At 38.5% G+C, this 11,819-nt stretch overlaps 1 protein-coding gene across 1 annotated transcript in view; it reads left to right on the top strand.

Annotated features, from left to right (window-relative positions):
• Window positions 1-11,819, top strand: part of SERPINE3 (serpin family E member 3) — a gene marked incomplete at both ends in the record, with an annotated part of 48,741 nt that overhangs the window by 26,497 nt on the left and 10,425 nt on the right. The window contains 3 exons of the mRNA XM_081344337.1: window positions 8,158-8,451; window positions 9,953-10,186; window positions 11,403-11,594. Of these exons, the coding sequence (XP_081200463.1) occupies window positions 8,158-8,451; window positions 9,953-10,186; window positions 11,403-11,594 (720 nt within the window). The remainder of the gene's footprint in view (window positions 1-8,157; window positions 8,452-9,952; window positions 10,187-11,402; window positions 11,595-11,819) is intronic.

Genomic DNA, 11,819 nt, shown 5'->3' with positions numbered 1-11,819 from the left:
ATCAACATTAGATAAATATCCTGCAGAAGCTGGCAGGTAGAAGGGATTTTGTTTTCTCTGCTATGGCAACCGGAGCTTGGTTACTGCTATTTGATAACACACAGGAGTGTTGAGAATAAAGCAGGCTAAGATCCATTACACTGAGTATGGAAGACTGGCCTTCCAAAAAAAATTGAGTTCCAAACACGTATAATAATCTAAGCTAGTTATTGTTGATGATTATAGGCTGTACTTGATAGAATCTAGTGCTGTACTTGATAGAATTAACGTCTATGGAGATTCTCAGTCATCCAGGTCATGCTTGTCCCAAAGGTGCTTTTTCAGGAGGCAAATGGACTTTCTTGTTTTTTCTTTCAAAACATTTTGCTTCTCATCCAAGAAACTTCTTCAGCTCTGACTGGATGATGGGGAATGGAAGGATTTATATTCCTTGCAGACAGCTGGTCATTTGCATTCTTTTAGAGCACGGGTGTTAAACTCGCCAGGTCATGTGACATGTTGTGATGTATCATGACTTTATTTGCATTGCCAGAGCTGGGGTGGGCGTGGCCTCCATATGATGCAACAAGCCCACGGGCCAGCAGTTTGACACCCCTGTTTTAGAGAGTCTTTGAAGCCATTTGGAAGTTTATCTGTGTCCTCAGGGTCACCTGAGTAGTGCAAATGTGTGTGGAGTGCTTCAGTTTGAAATGCAGACAACACAGACTCATACCCAATAGCCTGCACTTGTCGCAACAGTGGAAAGATGTAGTACTCATCCTTCCATCATCTTCTGCCTCCAAAACCCATCTGAACTGCAGCCTAGAGGATGCTGGCAAAGAAGAAAAGAGCAGTGAGAAAGAGGTGATAATCTGCAGGATTGCTTACCAAAAATCTGTCCCACTGTTCCTCAAACTTAACCATTTTAGGATGTGTGGACTTCAGCTCCCAAAATTCCCTAGCCAGCATGCTGCCTGGGGAATCTTGTGTGTTATATCCATATATCTTAAAGTTATCAAATTTGATAAACACTGATCTATTCAGAAATATATACAGCAGTGATGGCGAACCTTTTAGAGACCGAATGTCCAAACTGCAACCCAAAACCTACTTATATATTGTCAGGTGCCCGGTGGGTGTGGCCCATTGGGTGGGCGTGGCTGTGGTGGTAACAGCAGACTGGGTGGGAATTAAAAAGTTCAATCAATCAATTCCAACTTTGCGTGATCTTTTTTTTCCCCACAAGAAGTTGAAATTGATTGATTGATTGATTGAATTTTTTTTTTTTGCACAGGGCGGCGGAGGCCTAAAGTGAAAAGATTTTATAAAACCCAGCTGAAGGCCTAGGACCAGGGTGACGGCGCATGTGTCCACAGAGGGGGCTCTGCGTGCCACCTGTGGCACGCGTGCCATAGGTTTGCCACCATGGATATACAGTATTACACCACCATACGGTATCATAATTTGCTTTACTGTTGAGGCTGTTGAGGCTGTTGCTGGAAGATCAAAAGCAACATCATTTCTACTTCGCATCTCCATGTGTTGCTTAAAATTGGTGCATATTATATGTAGGAAAATTCTGATTTCCTTTGTTTTGAGTTCTAACTGTTCTGAAAGTACAGCTGGTGCCATCTTGTGGTGTTTTAAAGAAGTTTTAGCAAAGGTTTGATTTACATGACACATCCATTATTAATACACATGCTTAGAAAGAGATGTAAGATCTTAGTTGTGTGGTTTAGTGTTTTTGAAAAAAATCCAGATTATTAATTTGAATATTTTATTTTTTTCCACTTCAAATGTTGGAAGTTCAGAAACTAACATTGCTTCAACTGCAGTTTTATTGTAAAGCTGTCAGATTAGCAACTCATAGCTTTTGAGTACTGTTGTTCTTTACTTTGTATAAATAAATCCCAGATGATTTAGGCCTGTAGACAGGCATTCCATAGTTATCTAAGACTATGGTTGCATACAAATTCCATGGTGGACCAAGTGCCTCAGAAATTCACGAAAGCTGACTTCTCTCTGGGAATCGCACACATCCACAATTAATCCAGCTCAATTTACCTCTGTGTACCTGGTGGTTCTCTGTGCTACAGTGAGCAGACATCAGAAGCCTGTGCTTTAATTAGAACAGGATTAATTCAAGCTGACTGCCTCTCTGTGTGCAAATAGGGTGTTAGGGGTCAGAAAGTACTAAGTACTTTAAATGTCTCCTTGCATAATGTTAAAAGCTACCAGAGATGGATGACCTTTGTGTAAGTGAAAGAATTAAGGGGCAATTGTGAAGTCATTTGGTACCACTGAGCTTAATCACTCTAGCTATGCAGAACAACCATTGCTAATTATAACTTTGTGGTATAGCTGTGCCAGAGCCAGGCTGCTCCTGAAGAATTTTCTGTTTGGTGAGCTCAGAATTAGACCGAAGGATGACTAGTCTCTGGGTGTAATGTATTAAAAAGGGATTAGGGAAAAAAACCTAATACAAGGCTCATTCAGTCCTTAATGCTCAATGGGTGACTTCAGACCAATCATAATGTCTCAGACAAATCTATTTATCAAGATAGTTGAGGCTCCTGGAAGAAAGTGGCGTATAAATCTAAGAAATTACAGGACAGTTGTAATCTCAGTTGCATGGATTCCTTCGGGCATGCAACTTTTCAAGGATTATGGGGAACATTTGGGTTTCGATGGAAACTGTACTCTACTCCAAAAATTAAGAAGGAGCTAGGACAGAAGCTCAATCCCATTCCATTCTATTTAAGTGAAGCTGGAATTGAAATTATAACTTTTTAATAGAATATTGCTCTCACATTTCAGGGGAAAATGTTTTCATTTTAAATGGAAAGTGACTGTGCCCACAAACTGTTGGCATAACACTGGCCTTCAGTGCATGCTTTGGTTGTCTGTCACTGGGCACTTCCGCTTTCTGATCTGGCATCATCTGGCACATTCATCCTGTAGCCTAGTTTTCGCATAGTACAAAGGGCATACTAGGATAGGGAAACAGGGAAGGTATCAGAAGTAACTTCCTGACAGACAGCCAGTAGTGTAGGCTGCCATGTGAAGTGGTGATTTCTCCGTCGCTGAAGTACTTCAGATAAAAGGTAGCTCAGGGGTAGGCAGCCTTGGCTCTTTTATGACTTGTGGACTTCAACTCCCAGAATTCCTGAGCCAGCCATGCTGGCTCAGGAATTCTGGGAGTTGAAGTCCACGAGTCATAAAAGAGCCAAGGTTGCCTACCCCTGAGCTAGATGATCATCTGTCAGAGATGCTCTATGGCTCCTGCAGAGCAAAAGATTGGAGCAGATTACTTCTAAAATCCCTTTCAGATCAATGAGTCTATTGATATTGTTACCAACTACTGTAGTCCAGCTTGCATTTCTATTTTTTGGAAGGCATACAATGAGACTACTGTTGGGTAACAATTTAAGATTATATCACATCTGTAAGATTATTAACAGCTACAACAACAACAAAAAAGGAAATTGTAGAGATTTTTAATATTAATTTCATTGAAAATTACAAGTGCAAAGATAAAAAACAATACAAAACTATAAAAAAGAATAAAAATAGGTGCACAACATTTAAAAAAGAAAGAAAAATAGAAAATAAAAAAATATACTAAAGAAAGGAAATGTATAAGGAAATGACTTCCCTATTCATCACAAGTATAAACAATTTTAGTAATTTATCACTTCTCTTAAAATAAAACAAATGAACTTTCCTTCCCATTTCCATTCTCTTATCTATAAACAAAGCCTCGTCATTTTAGTTCTGATCAGCAAAAGTCTATTAAGAGTTACCAGACATAGTAAAGGTAAAGGTTCCTCCGCACATGCGTGCTAGTCGTTTCCAACTCTAGGGGCCGGTGCTCATCTCCGTTTCAAAGCCGAAGAGCCAGCGCTTGTCCAAGGACGTCTCCGTGGTCATGTGGCCGGCATGACTAGACGCCAAAGGCGCACGGAACGCTGTTACCTTCCCACCGTAGTGGTCCCTATTTTTCTACTTGCCTTTTCACGTGCTTTCAAACTGCTAGGTTGGCAGAAGCTGGGACGAGTAACAGGAGCTCACTCTGCTATGCGGCACTCGGGATTCGACCTGCCAAACTGCCGATCTTCTGATCGACAAGCTCAGCATCCTAACCCACTGAGCCACCGCGTCCCTTAACAGACATAACAATGTATCTATTTTAACCTTAACCAAGTAAGCCCACTTTATATTCTTACTTTTACCTATCTTGATCATTAGTCCCTTCAAATAATGTCCTGGAACTTGATTTCTTTTCATTTTTTCTTTGTCCCATCTCATAAAATTCTTCAAAGTTTAAACAACACTCCTTGAAATCCAATATAGGAGAATTATCCAGGTAATTCTAATAATTCTAATTCTAATAACTCACTCTCTTGGGTTATTTCTATATCATTTTTAATTGTTAAACATCAGCTGATTTCTTTTGTATGTTCAGGATAGCATCTTTTTTAAGATATCATTCCTGTAGCCTGTCATTTTTAAATCCACTTTCAGATTAATGTCAAGTTTGTCAGGTAAAATTTGTTTCTCTCCCATAACATTTTAAACACAGCCTAATTATAGAAACAGACACTCTTAACTTCTCAGTCCACTATTAAAAATCCTTCAGTATTTTGAATCATTCTATATTAGTAAACGTTTAAACGTTCTGCTTCAATTATACTTTTTAGTTTTCTTCTGTTCCCTCTAGTGTCAAAATCTCAACTTTCAAAGTCTCATCCTATCATATTTTTTTCAGTTCAAAACTTTTCCCATAGGAAGGATTCTTATAATTAATTCCAAACTCTTATTTCAAATCATCTTAGTCCATTTTTAACTTTCCAAAATCAAAATTCCAATTACCCTTTTGCTGTTTATTAATATATATTTTTTAAAAAAAATATTTAAAACTTTTGCTAAAAATTGAATTAAACTCACCCAGTGTTTTCAGACTTGTTGATGCAAAGTCTTCTAATACTTAAAAAGCAGTTAACAAGCAATTTCCAAAAGTAACTAGAAAAGGAAGCATGTAAACCTGGTGTCCTTAAAGGCAGAGACCATGATTTGAGCATGATGGCTATTTTTTTGTATCCCAGAGCTCTAAATCCATTGGGTTTAAGAGCAACTGTCTAGACCACTTGTGGCTGATATCAAGTCATGCTTACAACAGCGGCGCATATGACTTATGCGCAATATTGGAAGACGAAGGAAATCCCAACGGACTATCAAGTAATAGAGAAAGTATTACTATGCGCAGAGTCAGATCGAATGACATATATTCTCAAAGGGAAAAGTGAATTACATTTTAATAAAAGTTGGGACTCCTGGTATTCATGGTTACAAAATAGAATATTTAATTTCAACGGGGGAAATACCAGATGATTGTGTATTATTATTTGAGGTATAGAATCTGGAGATATATACTATAGATTTCTAATATTTGGTAATTAAAGTTTACTTAGCCTGGGATGTACGAGAAAAAGAAAATTAGGGGTAGTATTACACTCCCCGGTCTTGTTTAATGTTGTTGTTTTTGTTTTTTGGTGTATAGGATGTTTTGGTGTTTTTCTATTTGACGCACCTTTCAGTACTTTGTAATAATGTTCTTGTTGTTTTTATTTAAAACTTGTTTAATAAAATTTATTAATAATAATAATAAAAAAGTCATACTTAAGTCAAGTCACCAAACCTTCCTTGTTTGGAAAGGAATTACAATGAGGGGGTCTATTTGCTGGGTCTTCATTCCCAGGAATCATCGACTCCATTTTTAGAGAAACTTTGGAAGTGAAAAAAATTCTTTATTTTTGGTCAATGGCAAATTGTGGAGAATAGCATCAGAGGAAAAATGTCTTGGAAAAAGTCTTTAGCTAAGTACTGTTTTACTAAGGTTTGACCATTTTCCCTATTATAATTTACATCAATCCATACAAATACTGTATATTTCAGACAGAAATAGAAAACGTGACCATCTAAATTTTATTGATTTTATTTTGTGATATTTTTTTTCTAAAAAAGTGTTTTGATTTGTATTATTTGCACTTTTTTATACACTGCAAAATAAAAGGAAAAAAAACCACAACTAAAAACAGTGAAAACAAAACAAGATCACAAGATGCCTAGAAAAATGTAACAGAGGTAGGCCTGTGATATATCATTCCCTACTCAAAATAAGACAGGCTTTTTAAAGTCTTTCAGGTCCAAATTTGTGTTCATTTCCTTTCCCACTGATTTCCAAGAAAGTCAAAGAGTCTAGTGATTCTTGCTGCTTTAGAATCACAGGAATTCTGGGCACTACGTTGGGAGTTAGACTTTCTGAACTGCATCTTTTTATCTCCTCATAGCTAATGCACAGATTTGGGTATTTCCATCTGAACAGTAATGGCATTTTTCTGCTATTGTCCACTATTCGTAGCATTTCTAATTTTAATTATCCAGCTTCCCACTTTTAAAAGTCTAAGGCCACTCTACAAATTTATCCTGTAGTACAATTACAGTAGCTTAATATCAGAGATTTAAGCCAGATCTTATAAACAAATGCTAGGTCCCAGGCATCAGAGAACAAGCTTCTGAGTATACCTTATTTATTTACAATATTCTCTTCAGATGCCATCTGATTGTTCTGCTGAACTTGTATGCTACCACAGCGGGGTTGTTTTGTTTTGTTTTTACCAAAAAGTGACTAAATTTTGAAGTGGTGTAGTTAGAACAAGATTACTACATTATTTGACTTCAGACAAAGCCATGGGACATTTCTTAAAAGTTGGTAGAGGGAAAAAAAGAATTGGGTCCCTTCATTCTTCCAGTTCTTCTCTGTACTACTGTTCTCCAAACAACCTATCAGTGTACTGGAACACCTTGATGTCAGCTATTCACAATTGTTTTCATCCTTTTTTACAGCTCAGCTACCGTTTTGTACATATTTTTTCAAGTTCTTTCTTTCTTTCTTCTTCTTAAAAGAGAGTTGTAATTAAAGAACCGCAGGAGAAACATCCAATCAAATTGATCTCTTTTCAGGGTTCCTCAATTGCTATGACAAAAGGTTTGGATGGAGTAAGGAATCATGGAATTAATTTTTGTCCAGCATGGACAGGCCTTCTTCTTCTCCTCCGTAATCCCTCACACTGTCTGGATTAAGATCAAGACTGTGCCTGGTACACACCTGCCACCCTTTCTGCTTCCATTAGCAAATCTGTGGAATGTGTAAAATTGGGGGGAGGGATGGAAGTGATGCTGGCAGGTGATACCTTTCTGAGCTGAAGCAGGTCACACGTCTCCTGAGGCTTGAATGGGGCTTGTTGGCTCCCTCAGTACTTCTCTGGGATTTGCTGTACCTCTTTGCCTGGCTCTCTACAGAGCCTACAGGAATTTGGTCGGAGTGGTACAGACATCGCCAGCAGAGTGCACAGTCATTGGGTGTCTTTTGCAGCAGGGGTCTTAGTCATAAGACCTCACCTGGTTATATATTGTGGAAGAGGTTAGACCTCCAACAGACATAGGTCTAACTTAAGCACGACAGAAGGACACACTCAACTCTAGCTGACAGTAAGTAAACGGTAGGAGTTTTGTATCCTAGAATCATAGAATTCCATAGTATGCTTTGCTTTCAGCCTAAAAGATTTAATAATAATAATACACATTAATATTTGAGCTATGCTACAACATTCTGTAGCTTAAAAAAGGTCTTATTTGTGTTTTCCTTATTATAGATTTTTATACATTGTAGAGGCTGGTCTATTTTATCACACGCTTTACCAAGGACTAGTCATAATATCACCTCTCATTTCTTTTCTAAATGGTTATTATTAACAAATATGTTTATCATCAATTCTTTCACTTGAAAGTCTTTCATACAGATTTATAGATTAGTGTAAATGAGACAGCCCCAGGTCTTAGGATTGCAAGTTTTTAAAAATGATGATAGACGAAAAGGGGATGAGGAGAGAAAAGAAAAAATGCAGCCCGTGCAAGGACTCAAATCACCAAACAAATCCACAGTTATTATCTTACCAATGTGTGTGGTGAGAGTGTCCACCTGGTCTGCAACACCTCTCTCATACAGGTAGTTCCCCTAACAGGTACATGAGGAATTTTGCTATTCTAAACATTATATTAGAATATAGTCCAGCTGTCATTATTTCTGAAATGGACTATTCCTATTGCTCGTTGCAGGAAAGGCTACCTTGGTAGTCCAGCCTTCTGCCTTCATGCTGTCTCTTTCCATTACTTCCTTTCTTCTGTTATTTTGTGTTTTGAATATTGGAAGCTGTGAGAACTATAATGATCTGAAAAACCTGGAAACAGAGTTTGCCCTCACTCTTTACCAAAAGTTAGCCGAACGCCATAATAGAACGAATCTTGTCATCTCACCAGCAAGCATTTCTTTTTCGTTGGGACTTCTGCAATTTGGAGCTCGGGGAAACACATTTGGACAACTGAAACATGCTTTGGGATACAGCATTCACGGTAAGGAATCTTCCGAGACATTAGTATTTAATGAACACTGTGGGTCATTATAAAGTCCATTTGAGAATTGTCATTTTTCTACACTGCCAAAATCATATTAAGCAAAACTGAGTGCCCTTTGAACCTATGAATATATTAGTTTTTATCTGATAGGCATGACTTTGTTTTTTGTCTGTTCAAAATCAGCCAGTATGAAAGTGTTACTTTTTAAACATTCTGCTTTTGTTGCAGTACAGATTTCCCCCCCCACTCTCGTTAAATTATTAAAAAGAGCTTTCCCTATAGAAACATGCCATTTAAACCTTTGATGGGAAACTTACCCAAGAACTTCCAACATCTGGAGAGGATTGTTTAATTTAGTAGAATGCAGAGAGTCACTGGTCTCTTGCACCCAGAAGAGCCAAGAGTACTAGGTGCTAGGAGGACACAGAACTATTATATAGGATCACAAATAAAAAGAGATTTGGCATGCCCCTACATCGACGTAACTTTAAATGCAATTGATTTGCAACTAATGAGGTAGGGAAATAAACAGAAAGTCAGGTTAGTATCTTAAAGATACAGTTCCTTTTGAAATGCAGCTAGCACAAATGTTCGCTTTGATCCACAAGAACACCAAGCTTTTAACTGTTGTTCCAATGGTTTGACTCAACCTACTGTTAAGGAGGAAAGAAATGACAAGATTGATGATGGTTAGCAGCTTTGAGAGTGTTTCCGAAAGCTCATAATTTCTGATATGAATTTGGTTTCAAAGTCAATTAAATGTGACTCACAATAAATGCTATTTTTCCCGTGGCAAATACAAACATTTCCTCCCCAAATATTTTATCCTCGAAGCAAATAACAAGTAAATCTGCATCTCCTTGTTCTTTTCAACTTCTTAGTCAAGGAAACTTCAAAGACTAAAACAAATATTCAGCAATGGAGTGGTTGACAACTTATTGATCAAGGTGTGTCTAAGTGCAAAAGGGTATGACGAATGCTAGGGGAATAGATTCAACCTTCTCGTCTTCAACCTCCACTTATGCTCCCTACCTCTCCCCCATTTGTTCTGGGGAAAATTGTGAGAATGCACTTTAGAGAGAAGAACCAGAGGAAGATTGTTGAAGGGGCAGTTATCTAATGTGGCCATTGTGTATGAACTGGGGGCAATATGAGATAAGACCAGAAATAATATTTATTGGCTCTCTAACAGAGTCATCTAAATTCTAGCAAAATAGTTCTTGGCTGGTTGTGCAGTTAATGTTTTTAGTATCTTCTCTTGGTTCCAGTTCAACTCCTTCATTTGTAGGATTGCTACAATGCTTTGGGGCAAAAAAAGCAGGGAAGTCAGAAGGCTACAGGGAGAAGAGGAAGACTGTATAAGCCACTATTATTCCCTCCTACAGTATGACCTTCTAAAGATCATGGAGTGGGCAATTCACATTGAGTGGTGTGACTTTGTATCATTATGATTTCTCCCCCTTGACTACATTAATACAAGGACATCTCTTGTTCTTAGATAAGAACATCCAGAACCTCTTGCACACAGCCTACAAAGAAAGAATTAATTCCAACCAAAGTATTATAGTGCACTTGGCATGTACCCTCTTTGTTCAAGCTGGGATGCAGCTTTCACCTGAATTTGTTCAGCAGGCTGCATGGTGGGGAAATAACACAGTGCAGCAAAGTAACTTCAGTGATCCTAACAGGACCAAAGCACAAATTAGGGAATGGATTACCCAGAATACAGGAGGTAAGCATTTGGTAACCCCCATTGTTCTCTTTTGTCCCTTTGCAATACACCTAATTTGCACCAGCTGTTTTGAGACTTTACTCAAGCACAGTGTAGCAATGTGTAAGCAAGCAACGTTTGAGTTTGCTCGCCAACTTTCTCCCATGATCTCTTTGGGATGAAACCTGCTGAGGCTATCAAAGACTGGCATGAGCCCTAGGACAGAAAGGTATCGAAAGATTCTACTTGCTGTCTCAGTCTGAACCAAGAAACTCAAAATGTGCAGGCCATAAATTCTGCAAGCAACAGTGTAATCTTCTCTGCAGCCTGGGTTCATACAATTCAGCTGGTAGCTGAAGTTCACAGGCAAGGTAGTGTGTAATATCCAAGTCAAGCAAGGTTTCCAATGAGGACTAGCTTTGATACAGCCTAAAGTGAAGTACATGGCTCACAAAGTGGGATTATCATAGAGTTGTTTCAGCCCCAGACTGGCAGGCAGGAACACAAATGATAATGATTTCCAGTACAGTATTCCATTTACGTTTGGAAAACAAGAAGAACATTGTCCCTTATTTATTGTACATTTCCTCAGGGCCAACATCACTTATGTCCTGGACATGATGACTGGGATTGCTTCCAAAACTAAATCAGTGATGGTGTGTGTGTGTGTGTGTGTGTGTGTGTGTGTGTGTGTGTACAGTATGTGTGTGTGTGTGTATACACACACACACACACATACTGTACATACATACATACATACACAAACACACACACACACACACACAGAGCACTTCAGGTTTGGTCCCTGCTATCTTCAGCTAAAAACAGAAAATTATGAGATGGGGCATCCTATATAAACCTGTTTGCTGAACCTTCTCTTTGTAGAATTGATTATAGAAGAATCGGGGGTTAGACAGCTCTCCAGAAATATCAAGATAAAGATTAGATTCTTTTTCTGCTATCTGACTTCATGACTTTACTTGGTTCTGCTAGATTTTCCAAAGCCGGTTTGCACTTACAGTACTAGCAGTCTAGTGCATCTGAATAATAAGGAGTTTTTTTCCAGATTACAGTGAAGATGCCATTAATTTGCCATCAAATTCTTCTTTGTTAAGTCCTAAAAGCAGATAAAGTTGTTACTGTTTCCAAGTTAACGTTTCAAACAGAGAACAAATGTGTTACATTCATCTCTGTTGGTAGATTTCACTCTTTTGTTTTCTGTCCTTCAACAATACAGAAACCAGCGGCCTATCCTTGGACACGATTGAGTCTCCCCTTAACCAGATAGCCGTGGTAAGCACCATAAACTTCAGAAGCACGTGGCAAAGGCAATTCAGTTTCACGCATACTCAAGCTTTGTCCTTTACCACTCCAGATGGCATCACCTTGAAAGTACCTACCATGCATCTCAGAGCGGAAGTCAATTATGGTAAGGATCACAGGAATGGACTTTTTCTTTGCAGACAAGTTTCCGTCTTCTCCTGCACTGACAGAGAGAAAGAAGCTAGAAGAAAAAGAGAACCAGCATAGTATTAAGAGGAACAAGGAAGACGACTCAGGTTCAAGTCCACCCACAATCAAGGAAGCTCACTAGGTGATTTTGAGCCAGTCACACTCTCACACTCTCTCTCTCTCTCTCTCTCTTTCTCTCTCT

The sequence above is a fragment of the Vipera berus genome, assembly GCF_964194415.1.
Source record: "Vipera berus genome assembly, chromosome: 1".
Classification (NCBI taxonomy): domain Eukaryota; kingdom Metazoa; phylum Chordata; class Lepidosauria; order Squamata; family Viperidae; genus Vipera; species Vipera berus.
Note: the sequence above shows the minus strand (reverse complement) of the source record. Positions and strands in the feature narration are given on the sequence as shown.